Below are 22,994 nucleotides of genomic sequence, written 5' to 3'. Positions count from 1 at the left end.
GTCTCAAAGCTCCAAAAATCTAAAATAATTATGAAATCAAACAGATCTATGGGACTGCATCTACAAGTGCAATAAAGAAAATTTGAAGATACCAAACTGTTAAGTTTACTATATTTGCAGTTTACACGCTTTATCCTTATTCTTCAGTGTTTTGCCTGTTATTATTTTTTTAATTATTATTATTTAATTTTATTAATCACTGAAAGCAAAAACTTCATTCTGAAAATTTTGTTGAAAAGTGAGGAACAGTATATACCTGTAAGGCAAATTTCAGAATTTCAGGGAATACTTACCTAACATTTTTTCCCCAATCCCTAATTAGATTTCTAACGTACACCTGGAATGACCCATCAGCACCAATGTGTGAAAATTATGCAGAAGATGTTGTAGACAAAGATATCCATGTATGTCATTTCAGTCTATCAAACTGGCTCATAGGTTTACTTTCATAATGAGGAAGTTTTCAGTTTAATCTGTAAATGTTCAATATCAAAATATATAAGAAATAAAATAATTGTGATAACTAACTTTGGATGAGGAACTGCAGTAGCAGACCTTAATTTGCAGGATTGGCTATATATATAAAAAAACAACAACAACAAAAAACAAACACAAACAATTCCTTCTACTAAGAAATGAACATATTTTAGCTGCTTGGCATTTGTACCTCTTCGGCATCACATTGCATATAAGTAGCCCTATAATGCAGCTAGTTCAAACTACAATTACAAGACTAATTCTACTTTTTTTTTATGCTATACAAAAGTGGCTTTTACTTTATGTTGCAGTCACGTCTTAACGGTGCATCACTCAGTATTACTTACTGCTGAAACAGTGGTTAGTGTCAAGCCACTTGAGAGATTTCTAACAAAAAATTAATACATGTTAAGACAGTCTCTTTGATGTGGACCCTGATGTAAATATTATGAAAATGGTTTACAAAAGTTAAACTGCCTACAGAGTAATCAATGCTATCAAAATGGAATACTGTTTCATTACATTTTCATTTCCCAGTTGAAATATGAGTAAGCAGTTGCATGTGCAATGTATTAGTGTATTATCTTCTCAGCTGTAATGCAAATTGCTGTGTTGCAAAAACAGTCTACAAACATTCGTGCCTCACAAAATGTCTGAATCTTTAATAGTATTATTAACAAAATGAAGAATCATCTCTCTGTGCATTAAGAAAGCAAACCATCTGAATTTTTTTGCTCAAACTTGTAGAGCAATCAGACTATCCACTCTGCATGCTTGTTTTTTAACTAATCCAGAATATTTTATCTGCTTTGATAATGAATATGTCAGTCCAGGGAAACATGCAAAAAAATCTGACTTCTAAATTATGTTTGGAAAGGTAATTTCTATCAAACACGTGGCCATCCGAAAAACTTACTGGCTATGCTAAGGACAAATGTACTTTACACTAGAGATGCAGTCAACTTTTCTATAGCTTTAATCAGGATGAAGGCAAGACCCTAGAATATTTTCTTGTCCTCTTGTGTCCAGAAAAATTACATACTTGTAATTTCATTTGTATAATGCTGAATTAAATTAAGAATCTTTAAAATTCCATTCATTTAAAGCATATGGATGAAGCATATACATTTCATATTCATCCATACACTGTAGATACTAATGATTGTTTATAATACATGCTTGTTGCACAGCAGTTGCATAATTGAAACTATTATTAAACTGGTAAAAGTGGTACAAAATATAAAATTATTAATTTGAACTAGACTACAGTGAATATATGTTAAAGGAAAATGTTGGGCAGCACATACAACATAGATACAGAGAATTATATTACTGTAACACAGATTAATATGAATGAAGATTAAATTTCAAGGCAGAAACTGTCTATTTTGAATTTTTATAGTATCTAGCTTGATTATTTATTAAATAATACCATAATAACAACCATGAAGAATGCATGCTTTAAAAATTTTGTTTTTTAAAGTCAAATGTGACTTGTATGACTTTATTCAGGAAAAAACAAATTACAACCTGCATTTGGAGTTATAATAAGTACTACCAAGAATTTAGCCAGCTTAGAGTTTAGATATGATTATTAAAATCTAACTTTAAAGGCTGAAGGATAAATACTCCATGTACCAAATATGATTTAATTCTGATCAGGTTGAAAACTTGATTTGTATAAAACTATAATCATGCAATGGAAGTATAAATGGTTGTTGGTTTATGCATAGGCAGGTGGTTTGTTGTTGTTGTGGAAGTTGCTGTTCATCCTGGGTAGCACACAGTGGTTTCTTTCACTGCTTGGAGAGCATGTACAGTCATTACAGCTTGCTGGCCAGTTCAGTTTTCCTCTACTGGCAGAGCTGAACTTCTTCATAAATTTTGTGGTTATGCATATTTTGATTAACAATGCACTGTATCATGTTTTGTGCTGTAGGCAAGAATATCCAGGTTTGGGGTTCTATTTTTTTTTCTTTTTTCAGAGTAGTTTCCACACTAGTTTCAGAGTAGTTTCAGAATTTTCTACTAGTTTCAGAGTAGTTTTTCCCTTCCAGTTTTCCATAAAATTACGTAGCAGAAATAACAATACTTGTATGATACTTGTAAACATGAAAAGTGATGTAGAAAGTCAGAATTGTAGGGACAAGACAGACAAACTAAAACCCATAATTTTCCTAATTGCACCCATGGTTTCCACCCAAACATTATTATAGTTTCAATTTTTTAAGAATGTCTGAATATATAAGAATATAATTTTAAACTAAAAGAGCTTAGGAACAGATTCTTTACTCAGAGGGTGGTGAGGCACTGGCACAGGTTGTCCAGAGAAGTTGTGGATGCCCCATTCCTGGCAGTGTTCAAAGGCCAGGCTGGATGGGGCTTTGGGCAACCCGGTCTGGTGGGAGGTGTCCCTGTCCATGGCAGGGGGGTGGAACTTTAAGGTTCCTTCCAACCCAAACCATTCTATGATTCTATAGGAATATTTCTCATTTAGCACAAAACAAAACATTTGGGACATTAAATCTATATTCCAAGAAGATCTAAGAAGAGTATGTTCCATCTTTCTCAGCAGCAAAACACGTCATTCCCACTCTCAACACCAAGATTTAAAATAGTAGAAATGTTAAAAACAGTAAAGTGTAAAGCTAACATTTTCTTTGCTTTATCTTGTGGTCTGTTTCCAGCCATCTACATTGCATTTCCATTCATTCCCAACTTACTGAAACATAAGATGAAACTGAAATGTATGAGGAAAAGTAACTATCAACTTTGTACAATGCAATGTTTCTTTGAAATACGAATTAACATACTAATTATTTATACATTTAGTAAGACATCACAGTATGCCCTGCCATTAATTTTGCTTAATTTTGAGGTCCTGAAAACAGTTGCAAAACAGCCTTAATATTAGCAATCATGGGGGAAAGAAGAAAATGTCTGAAAAGAATGTTTGGCAGAAAAAAGTAGATTGTAGTTGCCACCATCTTTAAATGAACATATTAATTAAAATTAACTTCAGGGAGTACGTAGATGGAGAGTTATCCTATCATGTGTAATAAACAAATGTGATCAAAGAACACATGTATTGCTGAATGCAAGGCTATCCAAACTGGAGCTGCTGATCAGATCCAGTTATTCGGCCAGCTGACAAAGAGACAAATGGGTGCTGTGAGGCTTTCTGGACCAGGATCATCATATTCATGGAAAAATAACCTTTAGATCATCAGTGTTAAAAAACCTAAAGCCTGGTGAGTGGAAGCAGTCTGTGATTTCACTGAGTGCAATACAACTCATGTAACTGTAGAGATCTACATGTAGTTACTTAATGAGATTCACGTAACAGCCAAGGGAGAAACAGACATCTGAGCATGTGATACATTTGGCCTCCTTCCGGCATTTACCTTTAGATAATATTAAATACATTAAAAGTTATATTTTTTCTCTTCTGTTGATAAAGACATCGTGTGTTTACATTAGATGTAGATGAACACTAGCAGTAGTGTCTGGTTTCTAAATCACCTTCCTTGTCCACCAGACAGACAACAAATTCAGATACAGAAATAGATAAAATTCAACCACATAAAATTAAATACAGAGCCTAGAATTCAAAGCTAATTACCATGAGTTTATGATCTTTGTAAATGCAAAACAATGAAATTCAATGTACTGTCTTCTGATTCTTCCATGAAAAATGTTATTTAAAATTTATTAAATACAGGATATTTTTGGATGACACAGTAAGGCAGGTTTATGAAAATGTGTTGATGCTTTTGAGATTGGAGATAGAAGAGATAAACCTTTTTTATTAAAGATTCAACCGCCAACTGGGTCTAAAACCAATATTTTTGAAATATACACATAGATAAAATTCTGTTAATATTCATAGGAATACTAGATATCATACTATTTTGGCCACCAGAGGTCTCAGATATTTTTCAGTTAATGCAAATGCAATAATGCAAATGAAGGAATCACACCAGCTGAATAAAAGCATTGAGGAATTTGAATAAAGGGAGCTTTCAGCTGAGAGCAAGAGATCTGCACAAGCAAACATTCATGGCAATGAGAACTTATTCTGTGTTCTGTTTGCTAAGAAAGGGAAGAGACCATCTTTGCTATATCAAAAAAGGGTGAAAGTGACCCTTCAAAAAACCCTAAATGACACTGTCAATTGTTCCTGGCCCTGCTATGGAAGTGTCAGAAGGCTATTGCTCTTTTGAAAGGTTGACCTTTTAGGTTTTCCCTTGCTTAGACAAGGGAAACTTGAACAAGTGCTAGGCCAGAAGTAATAACGCACATACTGGTTGTCTTTTTTAGAGACAGACTATAATGAATAATACCTTTTGTCAACCTAAACTACTGGCATAGGGACAATCCCCTCCCCACATTTATGTAAGAAATATATATAAATGAAGAAAACTAAGTAGAACCACAGTATGGTGGTAGCATGGTTCTTCCTTCTTCATGTTCTACAGACCCATTGGTACCCCTGAAAGACTAGTAATATAAAGCTTAGGACTCAGTCAAATGGAAGCTCACAGGAAAATTCTGCCCTCCCAGACAGATTTTCCCTCTATGAGCTTCATCAAAAGACATATATAAATTGTCACCTTTGCAAAAAATCCTTTCTGCAGCCTGCTTTCCTGGCGCACGTTGGGGCTGGATCTGCAGGTATGAAATTATATGTGAAAGTCATATAAAAGTTGCAGCAGACAGCATCTGTGTGCTACTTCTATATGAGGCCACATCTACACAAGAACAAACCTGTGCTTTTCCCCCTGCTATCCTTATCATGTTGTATCATGTTGTATATCATGTTATATTCTGTTGGATATTTTCAGAAATTACATTGCTAAACCTGATGACATGACCTGACACAGTTGTCCATAGGTTTTTCTTCAACTGTATGGGTTAATTAAAGTAAAATGTGCTTCTTTATGGTTGCTTGAGCTTGAAGTTACCTTTTTTTTTTTTTTTTTTTTTCCTCTTCTGTAATGGCTAAGAGCACATGCCTCATCTGCTCCTGTGACTGAGCTGAGAGGTTGCAACTGTAGCTATACAGGTCCTTAGATAAGAAGGCTAAGCAAGTCTAAGGAAGATATGCCAGGAATATGTATGTTTTGCTCTATTTATAACCTTAACAAGTTTAGTATATTCAAACATGAGCTTGATAGTTAAACAGAGACTTTTGGGGAGATTAGTGAGTTTCCTATCTAACTGATTTCTCTCATATAAATACATTATAAGCATACATAAACAGTACACATTATATATATAAAGTTATAAAAATGTTAAAACTAAATAATACATATATAGAAATCACTGAATTTAAAATTAAGTTATTAAATACATTTAAATATCAATTAAACAAACTAAATTAAAATTAACAAACTATATAAACTAAACAAATTAAACAAACCAAACCCAATATGTTATTGTTTATTACATTATTATTGTTTATTGCATTATCTTTTCTACATATGTTCTCCTCCATTGTACAGGAGTCTTTTTTTGTGATATCAGCAAATAGCCACACTACATTTGATGATTTCTTCTTATTAGCTCTATTTATCATCTTCGCTTTTATTGACGAGCTGAAATGTTCAGCTCATGCAAATTAATTATAATTGTGTTGTACTCCAAAGTGTATATGGAAATAGAACATTTATTAATTTTTCCTTCTCATGATGAATGAAACCTGAGAAGTATTAAATCTTAAGAGAATTCTCCAAATTTTCAGCATTATACTCAACCTCGGAATTTGTAGCTTTCTGGGATATAACTGTTTTTTATCACAATGGAAATCATTTACAAAACTGAACATATGCCTTTCTGAAATGAAGACTTACCGGAGCAGTCCACACATTACACTTTTGTACAAAATTAGTGGGAAAGGTTCCATTGTATTAGCTGAATTGGGCTATGAGGTTACTGTTATGCTTGGATACTACATATTTTATGGAAATCCAATGCCTGCTAAATCTCTGTATTATTTACAGCATATATTATTTACAGCATATTCCATGGAAAAGGAAGGAGAATTAAAAAAAAGACAGAACAGAACATATTACGAGATACATTACTACACGCTGTGCTAATGAAGATCACATTCAAATCAAATAGCATGAGCAAGCATAAGGCAGTAAGGGGAGTATGAAACTTCCTCATTTTATAGATCAAACTCTGAGACAAAACAATAATGTTGCATTTGTCCTTGGAAAATACAACATATTGTGGATTATAAGGGTATTTGTTCCTCTCTAAAACTGTTTCTATTTCTAGTAATGTATTTTCTTTAGGTAATTTTAGTCTGATTTTTCTATTGAAGATGCTAAGATATAGAATTAACTTCAGATATTCTATAGAAAATCACTTATTTTTAAGTCTCTACAACCTTGGTTTTCTCTTTTCTTAAAAACAGATCTGATGTTTGACCTCTTCATATCCCTTGAGACCTTATCTGTCAACCACATCCTCTAAAATAATTGCTAATCATGCAAATACCTTTGCCTGTTTTAGCATTCTGAGGTGAATTTCACTGGAATTTATATTGAATAAAGTGAAATATACTCACGTCACCTAAGGGTTCTTTACCTTTTCTCTTCTTGACTTTTACCTTGTGACCTTTTTTTGTCACTAACTCTTATGTATCCTGCTTTGTGAAAATTTAAAAAGAAAAGTATTTCAGTTTCATCTTACTTACTGGTACTATTCTCTTTAAGTGTTAGACATACTTATTCTGATTTTTTTTTCTTATTTTTAGGTAAACATTTTTTTTGTAGTTTGTTAGCATAAATTAGAAGCTAATTTTTAAATTTTATTTGTACACTTGATTTACACTTACTTTACAGAGGTTATTTTTCAATATTTCTTCATTTCTTTTTTTTTTTGATTTTATTAAAAGGATATAAATTGTTTTTTTCAGCTGCTTTTACTAGTTTTTCATGAACTTTAGACATAACCGGTTGTGACAAGGAAATAGTCTATGGTATCATTTACAATGCACTGAATTATAATTTTAAAAAGGTTTCTAAATGTAAATTAAATAGCAGAAACAAGAATGAAACAAGATCTGCAATTTGCAGACATCAGAACAACTAGCATCCACTATGCACTATAGTATAGGGTGATGAGGGCTCAGCCTAGCTCTCAGGATACACCCCAGTTTTTACAGTATCACTTTAGAAAATTACCTGTCTCCTTGCCCTTGGCAGCGGGACAAGGGCTAGGCACGCTGCAGAAGCAGGATAAAAGCAGATTTAGGTTTTTTAGTTTCTGAAAGTGTCTCTTTTGATTAAGGTTCTTGATGGAGCTCACTACTGACTTGTAGCACACAGAAGACGCAATCCACTGATGAAGACATCTACCTCACATCTACCTCAGATTCCTACCCTGCTACACTTAAATTCTGTGCCTTCATCTGTGATTTGAATCACTCCTAGGTAGTCTACCTTTCACATATACCACTTAGAAAGGCTATAGGCTATATTCATAGCTTTCTAAGACTGTCATAAGACTAGGATCTTATGACAATGGGACAAGTTTAGCATCATCGGAAACTCCAAAGTGTCCTCAAAGGAATGTATCATTTTGAAGGAAGGAAATCTAACTCTAAAAGGAAATGTAGATGGTTCTATGAACTTGGAGGTAAAACCTGCAACATAACTAGACTTTTATTCAGGGACTTCCTGAAAGGAAAAGCTTTGGTAATATGACAAGCCAAGTAGAATCACTCCACCACAGAGAAAAACAGATGTGGTAAGTTAGCATCTGGCTTCATACATAAATTCTACAACAAACAAACAAAACCAAAAACACACAGACACACACACAAGCAAACAAAGACCCAGGAAAGACCAAATTAGAGACAGAGGATTAGTAGACTTCCCTTTGGTTCTTAAAAGGCAGGTCTTTGTCACAACCACTCTCCATCCTCTTCCCTAACAAAAAATCACTTGTTTCCAGAAGCAAAAGGGGTAGGAAGCTTTCAGTGACTGATTGACCTGGACTGAGTCCAGGTGCCTTGGTAACCCATTGGAGATAGGAACAACAGAACAGTTTCTCCAAACAGACCATCTGTCCTAATCTTCACAAATAGAAACCCATGAAGTCTTGGGACTCTAAAGTTAGAATAACTTTTAAGGGCAATGTAGTCCTTAATTTTTTTTTTTTTTTTTTTTTTAAATGCTCACTCCATAATATTTTGATCTGTAACTGATGTTAGTGATTCAAGAATGGATAACTATTCCAGGTCACTAATTAATTTCAGATTTATGGAATGCTTTTCCTTACAGGAAGAAATCTAGTAGAAATTTTAAAATATTCAACCAATCATTCATTCAGTGCCATCTGTTCGTCATTCAGCTGCAACTGCAATATTTATCACCATAGGAATAACCTTTATTATAGAAATTAAAAAAAAACCAACAATATTAAATATATATTTGAAAGTCCTTTATGTGCCTGAGACATTACATCAAGATACCTCTGCCCATCTACAGATGACACAATTAAAAATCTGGCATAAGACAGAATTTGAAATTCCATAATGTTCTGAATGGAAGTAAAATTATTAAAAGGCAAATAAATATAATTATCTTGATTAATAAGCACAACAAAACAGCCATGATCTAGCCATGGACATTAACTGATATTTTCCAATGTGATATTTCATTTTCAATGTTATACTTAAGTTGGTTTTGGAACTGGATATTTTTAGACATAAATAAGTAAATCAAATGTAATTATAAAAATATTTTATTTGTAAACTCTAAATGAAAAGTGAGTTAAAACAGTGACCTAAAGACACATGTTAGTTATAACATAATAGTGACTTGCAGTTTCTGATAGTCCAGAGATAGCTGAGAGCAAATTCTAGCAAATAAGTTGGTTTTTTTTTCTTTTACACTAGGCATCTAAGAAATATAAACTAGGACTTTATATCTCAGAGGTTTGTGATTTTGTATGGACAAATTATTTTCATGAATAAACAAACCAGAAAGACCAGACAAACATTTCCAGGCTTGACTAACTACTTGCATAAATCTCTTTCAAATATAGAAATTAAGGCTATTTTCCCATAGCTGACTCAGTAAGACAATTGCTAAAAATCAGACTTTTTAAAGATAGCTGAATATAGAATCCAAGTCCTGAAGGAAATTAATTCTCACCCACATTTTTGATAAAACTCTTTGCTATTACCTCAACATCTTTAACAAGACCAGCATGCTCTTTACTTTCTTCTTTGAAGTGTTTTCTGTAGCACTGAAGTAAAGGAGAGCATCAGAAAGATCTCACTATTCTGGTTTTTAAAATTATTTTCCTGGTTAAGTTTAAAACAGCTTCACATTTATTTGTCCTTCTTTTGTCCTTCACCTAAGTCACTCCTAGTAGAATAATAGAATCTTACCAATATTAATGACCTGTCTGAACATCGGGGGGTGGGGACAAAAAAAAAAAAAAAGAAGTAAAAATAAAATCTTGATGTCCTGTCAGGGACTTGTTAAAGGGCCAGATGCTGTAGGTAATTTAATAATGCTTAGCACACAGCAGCAGTCTTGTGAATGTCATGACACATGCACAGCACATGCTTTTGCAGTTAAATGAAGCTTTAGCAGTTAATAATACTAAGGCCAAAGAATTTGTGCCATCTTTTGAAGATGTATGTTGGATTTTTCAAAACCTGTTTAGATATCTCCAAATATTGTCTATTTCTTTGACTTTGGGGATTTCTCTCCTACAAAAGGAAATCACTTTTTCCTGCTTTGAACATTTGGGCTGTAGATATGCTGTCTATATTGGCCAACCATGCATGGGTAACAACAGCAAGACAGATGGCAATGGATTAATATTTAAACAGTAGCACTTCTGTACCACCATGCAAACCATTAATGACATTTTCCCTCAAAGACTTTACCTCTACAATTAAACCAAACCCCTGCTTAGAGTTGCCTATCCTCTGGTATCATACATAAAAATTCTTTTTTTTCTTTTTTAATACTGAGGATTAGATATTTGAGAACTTAGACAAAATATCCTTTTTCCTAATTATCAGTGCCAAATATCCGGAAACAGTGGAATTATTCAGACTTGGATTTAAAATATAATCAGGTAAAAAATGTCATGGTTTTGTCTGGGATAAAGTTAATTTTCTTCATAGAGCCTCACATAATGCTGTGTTTTGGATTTTTGATGAAAAAAGTGGTGATAACACACCAATGTTTTAGTTGTTGCAGAGCAGCGCTTACATGGAGCCAAGGACTTTTCAGCTTCTTGTGCTGCCCTGCCAGTGAAGAGACTGGGGGTGCAGCTGGGAGGGGACACAGCCAGGACAGACTCTCCAAAGATATTCCGTGCCATACGGCATCATGTTCAGCAACAACAGCTTGGGTAAAGAGGAAGGGGCGGATGTTTGGAGTGATGGTGTTTGTCTTCCCAAGAAACCACTACGTGTGATGAGCCCTGCTGTCCTGGAAGTGACTGAACACCTGCCTGCTGATGGGAAGCAGTGAATGGATTCCTTGTCTTTGCTTGCGTGCACAGTTTTTGCTTTCCCTAGTGAACTGTCCTTATCTCAACCCATGAGTTCTTGCACGTTTACCTTTCTGATTCTCTCCCCCTTCCACCTGGGGAGAATGAGCAGGAAGTAGCGTGGGCCTGAGCTGCCTGCTGGGTTAAACCACAACAAACAAAAGCCTATAAAGAGGAAAGGTGAGCGGAGGACTGATGCAGCATTGCTGAAGTAACTGTTGATAACTGAAATCCATGTCAGCTTATATCCGGTTTCACTACAGATGCCCCAGAGTCAAAGCAAGCCTTAGAGTTAAGTCTGGGATGAAACATTAAGGGCTCACACCTAGTGCGCTGGACAGCCTTCATGCTTTTGCTTCCCCTCTAGCACCACTGTCAGAAAATCACTGACTAACTGTTCCCTTTCATCCTTTTCCTACCATCTCTAAAGTGACAGTGGGTGCAGAAGATCAACCGTTGCCCTCTGATGAGTAAAGAAAGAGGCCCATGACTGCTGCTTTTGCAGAGGCGAGCCTGCAGGAAAGCTGCATGCAGCCAGCCCTCTGCGTACCCAGCATTGATCACCAGCTGCTGGGACCTGAAGTTTTCCTTCAAGATTTATAGTGAAGATATATGAGAAACTGAAACAGCTGCAGAAGAAAAAAAGGAATGCAACCGGCCCAGGAGCTGCATACAACTTGAAGGCTTTCTGAAGCCCAAACTTTAGGAACTTAACTATGGGAAGGCATCTTTTCCTCCATGTGCTTGTCCTTTTCACATCAAATCTAGACTACTGAAAGAAAAATACATTGAAAAAGAGCTATTTGACCTCAAAATTCCGAACACAGGTGATGAATAAGCTTAGAAAGAGAGGAAATAACCTGCATTTATTTTGTCTACGCTACAAATATTATATAGAGAAGTATCAGACTAGTGTAAAAGTACATTGCATTTTTTTTTTGTTTGTTTGTCAGTTACAGATAGCAAAAGATGTTCTACACATTTGATCAATACAGCTTCAGATACAAACTAACACAAGCTGTACCTTGTATGCTAGGAAGAAACAGACTTCCTGAGATCAGAGGGAAAGAAAAAGAAAAGAGGAAAAGTTGGATCAAAACTCGAATGTGGAAAACTTTTAGTTCCTGAAGTTTTACAGCCTGAGTATTTTAACAAAAACAAACAAAAACAAAAAAGTAATTACTTTTTAGACTTGAAGATTTTGTAGAATCTGCTAGTAAAAAAAAAGAAAAAAAAGTTAAAGCAGGGGATCTTATATCGATAGAGTAGACCTTCTTTGCTATAGTCTGTTTTGAACCAATAACAAACACACATTCAACCCTGAAATAGCCAAACAGAAATTGCACAGAATTTAATTTTTGTCTTACTACTGCTTGCATTTGTGTTCATAGGGAAACTTTGAATTCTTGACATATCAACTGACACTGTATGGTCTTGTATTTCAGGAAGGATCTTTTAAGTTAAATAATGGCCATACCTACCAAAAAAAATTACTATTTGGTCCTAATGAGTGACAGAGAAATAGCTTACTATTTTTTTGATAGCATGCTTTTCAACAGGCGAATCAAAAGGGAGATGTAAGATAAATTTCACGCCATAGGGTTTTCAAATATTATACAGCAATATAGTGTTTTGTCTGCACGTCATATAACAAAAGAATCATGACATAAAAGATATTACTTAGAAATTGAAGATTTACCTAAATGACTAAAAGAATTGTAAAATAATATGTAAAATACCTCATTTTCAAAGAGATCTTGTTACTCAGGCACAAAGCAGACTACGAATAGCTGATGATATTGTGTATTTAATATTTTCCTGACTTAATTATGTAATGTATGTATTAAAAAGCATTATTTTCCAATCAGTTAATGCAAGGTCTAGTCACAAAAGCCTAAGTTCACCACTACTGAATGTCAAATTTACATGAGTAGATTAATGCAGAGAGTGATGTAACTAACTTAGAACTGAAACAGAAATAAAAACTCGAAAAGAGTTGTTTGCAACTGTTACTTTTTTTTTCCTAGTCCATTAATTATTACTGCCTTTTGATGCCGAATCAAAACAAACAAGTCAAGAGGCTTCATATTATTGCAAGATGACTTAAACAGATAAATGCAGAATATGGATGAATTTCAAATAAATAATATGTTAATTTTTAAAAGGCTACTTTGGCAAACCAATCAAAGTGCTGGCAAAGAGGCTGAAGTTTTTACCAGTTTTCAGAGCTTATTATTTTCCTAATACCACACTTCAAGATAATTAATCAATGCGAGTATATTTTTATAATAGCTTAGCCAAAGTCATTAAGAGTATATCTGAACATATTTTATGTGAGCTACTATTGCAAAACTTGTTATAGCCCAGATGGCTTGTAATAAGACTTTTCCAGGGATTAGACAGACAGAAACGGAGACAACGTCACATTGCCCTGTAAATTATGAGAAGGGATGAGAGCTGGATTCCAGCTGGACATTTCCACTGTTATGAGCAACATGGCTCAGTTTTTGACTAGCTCCTGGCTCTTCTCGCATGCTGTTCCAGGAGGAGACTTAAGGCCATATGGCCTCTCAGGCACTGCTTTTCCTACCTTCTGCGCTAATCCCCTCAGCTGAAAGAGGTCCTTTAACCCTGCAGTAAGTATAAGGTAGCTAACTTGTATTAAAAAAAAGCACAAGTTATCTCACATTTACCTCATCTGAAAAGATCTAACAATAGTAGATGAGTTATATTTTCTCCTCCTGAAAATTCCTATACCTAGAAAGTATAGGGATATAAATACTATACATTCTATACTGGCTCTTACTTTGTTAAGAAACACTATATTTTAGAACTTATATATTTGAAGTTAATAATATTAAGCTGTGTAAATTATCTAAATATTCTCTGAATCAACAGGTAAAACAAGGGAAAACACTAGACAGTAACTTTCAACAGAAAATTCAATTTACAGTGCAAAAATAACTGAACAATTGTAAGCAATGCAAATAATTTAGCACAAGAATTATGGATTTTGTGTTCATTTTCTTGGATTAGAAAAGGGAGAGAGAATAAAATTAAAAGTTAAAACCCTTGCAACTACAAAGAGAAGAGCCTGAGTAATGATACAATCTCCAAAATGAACACTTTAAACTATTACATATTCAGTCTGAAGTTCAGTGTCAAATACTCTTGTTTGTACATCACTGCAAAAGGTTGGCTACAAACCTGATTTCCACCTTTTAAGATAGTTTTAAAGACCAATATATTTTTTCCAGTCTGTTTTAGTTAAGGAATATAAATTAAGAGAGTCATGAGAAATGGATAACTCATTTTGCCAATTTTGTTTTTGTAATACGTTTTAATACATAATCCTACTGCACCACAGTGGTTACCAGAACATTTGTTTTAATGTGAAAATGTTACTAGTGGAAAGTTTAAGGTATTTTAGATTTTTGAAAATTCACTTTCGTTTTGGGACTACAGGTAGGCAAACTTCCCTTTAAGGGAAAGGAAAAAGAATTGATTTTACTTGTTTTTCACAAATAAATTCTGATCCCTATTTGCCCAGTTGAGAGGTAGATGCAGCTAATGAGGGGTTGAAAAACAACATCACTCCTTCTCTCCCTCAGCACTCTACCATCACCGATATAAAAACAACCACATAGATAAGAGAGGAGTTGAGACCTTTTATTTCCATTTTCTACTGTGAAAAAGGGTATATGTGTAGAACCATTCTGAGCCTACTTTGCTGTTGCAATGCTTAGCTGAGAAGGAGACCTTGCATTTGAGTCTCCCAACTATGCAAGCAAGATTAAAAAATAAAGAAGCAGTATTCCCCTTCCACTGTTGCTTAAGTACGTTATTACTTCAACTGCCTTAATAGACACTTAGTTCAAGTTCATAATAAACTTAAATAAGTAAAGGTCCGACAATATATACCTAAGATTTAGAACCAATTGTGCACATGCGTTATTATAGTCAGACAAGCTCTGCTACATGCAATTCTAAAAGCAAGATACTTGAGATGTTTTCTCTTGTTTCAGATCTTCTTTGATGACAAGAGACAACTACTATCAAATGGATTGAGGTGTTTGCAAAGGGAACATCACAGGCAATACTCAGATAATGAGTTATTTCAAACACTTTGAAATTGAAGGGGTAGTGGGATGTGCTACCTGGTAAGAAATAGGTAAGATAAAGGCACAGGTGACTTGGCCTTTAGATAAGGATGATGAAAGGGACTATTTTCACGCCCATGAGGTTACACACCCATTGTTTTCAATGCCCAATAATTTCTGCCCAGTATGCCACGTACTCTTGGTGGAACAGAGCAAGCAAGCAAGGACATTTTAAAGAAAAAGCAATCTTGAATACACAGCACAAATTCTGTGGTAAATAGATGGAAAGTGTCATCAACTTTGACAAATTTTTATCTTTTAGTACTGTTAACGATCATTATCAGAGCTGATTATTGAAAATTATACATCCACCTGTTATTTTGAAAAAGTAACTAAAGAAGTGTGATATAACATTCATTGGTAATCAAATATTTTTTCACAATTTGTGTGGATGTAGAAATCTCCATAAGTAGAGCTACTGGTTCAGGAGCTTTCTAAAACTGACTTGCACAGCTCTGAAGCTCATGAGTTATGATTCTGTCTTAAAGAGGCCAAAGGTTAGCAAAAATGATGAGCTCGTTTATCTGTTCATCATACTCTAAAAAGGTTTCAGATATCCCCAGGGATCTTTATAAATAGAAAACAGTAAAGCAATAGTAGAAATGCATGTCAGAAGAAATTATTGCAGAAAAAAAAAAAGTTTGCAAAAAAAAATGAAAAAAGTTGACAGAGTAATAATCAAAGCCAAAGATGAAGCTACAGTGAGTACACATGTGGGCTTCAAACGTCTCCTTTCAGCCATATTTAATTTTGATCCCTTTAGCACTTGTCTTCCTTATGTCCTTCACTGAAAGACAGGAAGAAGATTTGTGCAGACATTATGGAGATAACAGATTTCTGGTTTGATGTGAATAACTATTTTGCATTTCTAAGACAGGAAGAAAATAAGTAGATGTTTTTCCATATTGCTTTAAACTATGCAAACATTGATTGAACAGAGTGAAAAGGTTGTGTCAAGGTAACCTAGTAGAATGCATAATGCAGAGGGTTTTCCTAAAGAAAGGTTGGGAGGTCTGATTATTTCTCCTTATCTTAGATAAACAGATCAATGCATGATCATCTTTAAATCTTTATTCTGGAGATATCCTTTCTGTCTGTACTACATCTGGTCTGTTGGTATTTAATGGCATGTCTAAAAATTGATGGCTGTGGAGTCCTTTTGGAGATCCACATACAAACTTGGCAGTTTCCTGACCATATGTCACAACAAGACCTGAGGACAAAACTGCATTTCTAACTCTGTCTGTGTAGATCCCAACTGAAAGCATTGCTATAGTGGTGACTTCCTCTCCTTCTTCACTGCTACCACCCCAGCCCAGGCTTTACATTCACTTAACTTCCATTGCCCAATTCCAAATACAACAGACATTTTTCATTTTCCTAAAAGTTGACATGACCAGCAATTTTAACCTCAAACACAAGAGACTAGGCTACTTACTGCTTTTTAACATCACTTATATCAGTTGAAATACACATAAAATGTCAGTGACATCACATGTATAGGAGGTGCATTGTTATCCACCTGAATGCATAGGTGTCCTTTCAGAATGATCCTACCATGCATATAAATTTGCACTCTTTCTTGTAATTTTTATTATTTTTCCAACTTTTTAAAAGAAATTAACACAGCAACATTTCAAAGTTGTTTACTAGATCATCTTTTTTTGTTGTTGTTGTTGTTGGTTTGTTAGTACTCAAGTATTTCTCCCTGCTGCTTCCTCTGCTGTTTATTTTCACCCCTTTCACAAAAAGAGCTGATTCAACATGCAGCATCAGTGGAGGGACAAACAGCAGTTCTGAAGAAGGCAGGGACTTCCCAGAACATTTTAACATATTTTCTGATGTCAGCAAACCCGTTATAGACAAGTCCCCTCCCCTTCTCTCAGCATATGCTTTTATGCTTTTACCTAGACAAAAAAAATCAAGATTTTGTCTGTCTCTAGTCTACTTACACAACAGATGTTTTTGGAATGGAATGTAAGAACAATACATTTTGAATTTTAACTGCCCATTAATTTCTTTGATTTCCAATAGTAGAATGTTCAGGCTTTCACTGATTGTACTCCGAGTGCCTAGACTAAGAAATATTAAATTATAAGTATCAACATAAGATATATTTTAATATGCATTCAATATTCTATGAAGAACTGACATAAAAGAAATATTTTTATATAAATATAAGTAAAGGCCATATAGGCATTATGAAAAAAATAGGAAGAAAGAACATAAATACAATATTACAATTTATCAAACTCCTGCTCTGCAGACACTGCACCAGCTACAAACTCACTAAGAAGCTTACAGGTATTCATTCTAATGACTGTAACATAAGAACACATTTTCTTCAGGACTTCATGTTTTTATAATATTAGCCTCTAGTACAACATCTTAAGTAGGCCAGCCTAGATACACTCATGTTTTCAGTGTTAGATTTACTTAGCAAGAATGGTGCCAGCCATAAGAGTATCTTATATATTTCAGCCACCGTGAATGTCTACCATAGGCAACTCACCTTTTTAACAATTAGGAGCTGAATTGGAAGGTTTTAGTATTACAGCTACTAGATGAAGCAGAACTGTGTTCCATAAACACACGGGCAAGAGCAATACGGCTGGAACAGGTGTTTGCTTAATCTTCCTCATCTGTATCTGCTAGCAATTCTGGTTACCTTTGCACACTCATTTGATATGCTCATTCAGGAAAATCAGTGCAGATGGTGTGTCACTCTTTGTTCACTTGCCAAAGATTTTTTACAACTTGAAGCCACAGTCTCCAGCCAGTATGAAATCTCAGTGTCAATACAACTACAGTTTAATTTAAAACTATTTTGTCAGTATATCCTTAGCACATTAGGAAAAAGAGTGGATAAACAGAGTTTAACCCAGAAGTAATGTGAAAAGAAAAGATGTGGAGTCTAACGGACTGTCTTCTGAAATTTGTATATATGTGTTTGTATATATTTCACCCCATTCCCAGTCAAAATGTATTGTTTTCTATCAAATCTAGAACATTACTTTGTACCAATTTTTTCAGCCAGTATTCTTGAAAAGCAACAAACATCTTCATTACTGTTATACTAATGAAAATATAAACAAAATATTAACTCATTGGTAATACATATTCACTAACACAGTAAATACGATTTGTGATAAAAAGTGTTTATAATGTATTAGAAGTAATAAACACAGGGAACAAATACACGAAAAGAATCAAGGCAAAGAGCCTACAGGTGAAGAGATACGTATTTTTTTTCCCCTACTTCATTTGGAATGTTGATTTGGTAATATTTTGCAAAATATCAGACACCTTTTAATGACTGACAGGCAGTATGATCAATTTCTATTTAAAGTTTGTGGTGACTACAGAAGTATTTGAGTTTGTTTGTTTGTTTTTTAAATTCTGTTACTCCAACTGATTTTTAATATATGCTGATCTAAATACATTACAAGAGTAACGGGGAGAAACAAATTCTCACTGAAATAATGGAAGACTGACAGAACTTGTAAGAAAATGATGGTTATTTCCCCTCTGAAATTGTTGTTGAAACATGTTTTGCAGATTTTTTTTGTTTGTTTTGTTACAGCTGTCTCAAAAGTAATCTTTTTTTCATTAAGCTATGTTTTAACTACTTGGGGCCATTCCTATTTTCTCTGCCTTCAGCTACTGCTGAATTATGCTTTTATGATCTACTGTGTGTCTTGTTTTTTTTTGGACTACAGTGACGAGAATTTTTCTGACTTTTCAGTGTTTTATTTTCTATATTAATTAAACTATTCATAAATCTAAACTGTTGCACATAACAGTCAATAAAGAACACTCACCTACTGTCAGTTGTCCAGTTAACTGTCCCATGTGATTTCTCGCATTCACTGTTACATTTCTGTCAGACTGTAAGACCAGTGGACTATCCTGGGAAACATGTATAAGACAATAAATGAGAGAAAAAAAATGAGGTAGAATTACGTTAGAGCTAAATACAAACATGCATGCTGAGAGGGGAGTTGTATCAAATATAATAGTTTTTTTTTATATAATTTTGTAAAGTATTTTTCAAATCAAATTTTTGTATAAAAGAATAACAAAAATACTATTTTTAAGCCTAAACATTTAGTGCATAGAATCCCTAATTTAGAAATCAGAGTTGAACTTAATTTATATAAACTAGACTTTATTTCCTGAGGTTATTACAAAGTTAAAAATTCAAAAAACCCTAACACAAACCTGTTTCATTATCCTTTTACATATATTGATTATGGATACTTTTCTAACAACCTAATCAATGCTATTCTACATAATTCTATTAATCTGTACAACCTGTATTATTTGGATTGCATTTGCTAAAACTTTTCTGAATACGCCATGCATCTCTGTGATGGTAACAAGCATTGTTACCAATATTCTTAAAAAGCAAAGAAGGAGAACGCTAGATGAGGAGGTCATATAACACACCATTTGTTTTCTTCTGCTTTTTTGAAGGTGACTGTGCTTTCTAAGATCTTTTTTGAGACCTTTTTTTTTTCTAGTTTTCACTTATACCTGTTTACTTGGACATAGTGCTATATTAAAAATTCTTCAATCCTGATTTGCAGTAGTTTTGTTTCAGCTCAGTTATATGTATTCCTGAATAGGTAGGGGGGGCTGCAACTTCTCCACATCCCACAAAATCTGCAGGAAAGGCTATGAAGCAACCGATGTAAGAAAAGTTTATCCAATAGCAGTAGGACATCTGACAGAAACAGCTGGGTTTAGTTGAGCCTTAGCTAGAAATGACTAGAGGTTAGGAAAATATTTTTGAGGATTATTATATAATCCTTTCATTCATAGATACTTCCTTGGCTATCTATTGCTGGTCATCCCTGGATTGAACCTATTAGGTTAGATGGACTTTTGTGAGTGTGGACTTGACAAAGCAGTTCTTCCTGTTCTTGAAAGGTTTTTAAGAAGAGGGAGAAAGGAGTTAAGGAGCCATATAAAAAGATTTATTTTTAACTGGGTGATGCATTAGGTTTGCACTTAAAACTTCTACTCAAGTAATCCTTTCTTTTGAATCTAGGTATTTGCTCTGCAAGAAACACTCTTAGCAGATGTTTTCACAATGATTATTACCCTTAAATAGTACTCAGTTCCCTGGAAAGTCTGAAATTTTTCTGAGCTAATTTCTAAGAGTTCAGGTGTGCTTCATCTCCCACTGGACCCTATGACCGCTCTCATGTCCTAATTAGCTCTGCATCATGGAATCTGGCAGATGAACATTGCTACTTGACTTGTCCATCTTTCTAGATAAAGAGCTGTAATTATCAGTGAGATACTGCGTTCAGTGTGACTGGTTTGAGCTAAGCATGTGATGCAATCAAGGGAGCTTTTGGCAACAAAAGCAGCTGCTTAGGACCTTTTTCTCAACACTTGATTTGATTTCCACTTTCCGTATGGTCCTTTGAAGATCATTAGTCCAAACAACTTCTGCTCTGGGAAAGTCGGCTGTCCTGACAGAAAGCTGCATGGCCAAAATATATTTTTAAGGAGCCCTTTTCACTTTTCACTCTTCAGTACTCGAAGAAGATGCTTCTCAGAATAATCTCACCTTTAGTAAGGTACTCCCAAACTTATTTTTGCTTTCTCAGTTAAGGGTTTGGTAACATACACTACCAAACCATACTCACTGCGTGACCTAAAATCGTCTTTCCTTTCACCTTTGGAAAATACTTAACATGGTTCTCAGGCTGCCTCTCAGGTTTCTTGTGCTCTGGCTCTAATTGTAAAGACCTCAGGTATCAAATTCTCAAGGACAGGATAATGAAAAATTAGGTGAATCAAGCGTTCTTTCTTCTCCTTTCCTTGTCTTATTAAAAAAAAAAAAAAAGAATGAAAAAGTCAAGAATTTAACTCTACATTCCTTAGTTCCTGGGTGAAAAATATATAGCTGCAAGCTTACATTCTGGACCAAATATAACTAGTATCAAAACTCCTATCAATTTAAGCAGTCCAGCATTTTATCTACAGCATTTACCTGCACGTCTATTTTCACATGAAAAGCCTAGAGACAGAAATGTTCAATGTATTCAAAGGTAGTCTACTCAGAGGAGTTAGCAACTCGGAGAAGACTTAGCTAAAATCAGTGGAATTACAGATCTGCAAGATGACTATAAAGTGACATGAGTGTCAGCTATATGAATGCAAATTAACAGATATCTATAGCATAAAAATGTTGGATAATTGTAGCTCTCGGTCACTAGATCTGGCATTATTTTGATGTGAACTTCAGCTTGCAGTGTAATGGACTTGATAATCCACAAAATACTTTACATTCAGATATTGGTATGAAGTTAGAAGTTTGTCATCACACTTTTTTTTTTTCCTATAAATTGGAAACTTAAAACAATGTTTTGATGAATATATAAACACTAATACTGTGGGTAAAGATTTGTTCTGAAGATAGACAAGCCTAGGAATATGCTTAGTTACTTTCTTCATATAATTTCCTAGGCTGATAAACTATAAAAAACATATTGGTATGTTAGTAAATAATTTCATGTATTTACTTAATGGAAAGAGCTCTATATAACACCCAACAAAAAAACAAAACAAATAAACAAAAAAAAAAAAACAACAACACATAACAATAGGGCAAATACCTGTTCCATTGCTGGCAATTATACAGCTGTGTATGATATCTTTGCTTATAGAGGTGAACTTAGAGAACATATTATCTTATATGCAATAAAGAAATGTGGTGCTACTAAATGAGTTCCATTAATTTCTTGAGCTCAGTGTTATGAATATTGGGAACAGACTTATGCTACATATTTAGAATATACTTGTATGCATACACTGTAAAAGTTGTGACCAACTTGAAGGAACATCCTTGAAGAAGTTCTTCTTCACCTAATATTATTTCCTGATGCTAAGTTAATAAGAATGTAAAAGAAAAAGAAAACTAAAAACAGGTCTCTGTTGCCCAACTACATGGGGTCTTATGTATTTTGCAAAGCCAATGAAAATCTTCAAGTGGAACAAGTCATACTGTTTGCAAGACGATTTTGTAAGCATTCCTCATGCATACCAATGGCTGGGGCATGGGGTTATTCCACCATAGGTGCAGGACCCACTTGCCTTTGCTGAACTTCATGAGGTTCCTCTCTGCCCACCTCTCCAGCCTGTACAGGTCTCTCTGAATGGCAGCACAGCCTTCTGGTGTAACAGTCAGTCCTACCAGTTTTGTATCATCAGCAAACTTGCTGAGGGTACACTCTATATGTTCATACAGGTACTGATGAACATGACTTGACCCAGTACCGACTTCTGGGGAACACCACTAGCTAGAGCCTCCAACTAGACTGTGCTATCGATCACAACCCTCTGAGTTCAGCCAGCTCTCATCCACCTCACTGTCCACTCATCTAACCCACACTTCTTGAGCTCTATGAGGATGTTATGGGATACAGTGTCAAAAACCTTGGTTGAAATCAAGGTAGACAACATCCACTGCTCTTCCCCTCATCTACCCAGCCTGTTATAACCCAGAAGGTTAACAGACTGGTTAAGGATGATTTCCCTTTGGTGAAACCATGGCTACTACTCCTTATCACCTTCTTTTCCTCCACATGCTTAGAGATAATATCCAGGATGAGCTACATGGAGGACTGCAGCTCAGGCAGATCAGGGATAAAAAGCAAGAAGATTGCCTTGGAGCAAGTAGTCTGGAGTCTTCAGAGGTGCCTTCCAACTGAAACTAGTCTATTCGAATTAGAATTTACTGCAAGAGTTTAGAAAGAGAATATGAAAGACTTGGTGTCAGTCAAAAAGAAACCAGAGCAAAGAAGCTGT

The 22,994-nt window shown here is 34.7% G+C and overlaps 1 protein-coding gene across 1 annotated transcript in view; it reads right to left on the bottom strand.

Annotated features, from left to right (window-relative positions):
* Positions 1 to 22,994, bottom strand: part of SGCZ (sarcoglycan zeta) — a 464,355-nt gene that overhangs the window by 72,061 nt on the left and 369,300 nt on the right. Inside the window, exon 5 of the mRNA XM_066996283.1 lies at positions 18,992 to 19,079. Coding sequence (XP_066852384.1) covers positions 18,992 to 19,079 — 88 coding nt within the window. The remainder of the gene's footprint in view (positions 1 to 18,991; positions 19,080 to 22,994) is intronic.

Source organism: Anser cygnoides, chromosome 4 (genome assembly GCF_040182565.1).
Source record: "Anser cygnoides isolate HZ-2024a breed goose chromosome 4, Taihu_goose_T2T_genome, whole genome shotgun sequence".
In the NCBI taxonomy this organism is placed as follows: Eukaryota; Metazoa; Chordata; class Aves; order Anseriformes; family Anatidae; genus Anser; species Anser cygnoides.
The sequence above is the reverse complement of the archived record's forward strand: the minus strand, read 5'-3'. Positions and strand labels throughout refer to the sequence as shown.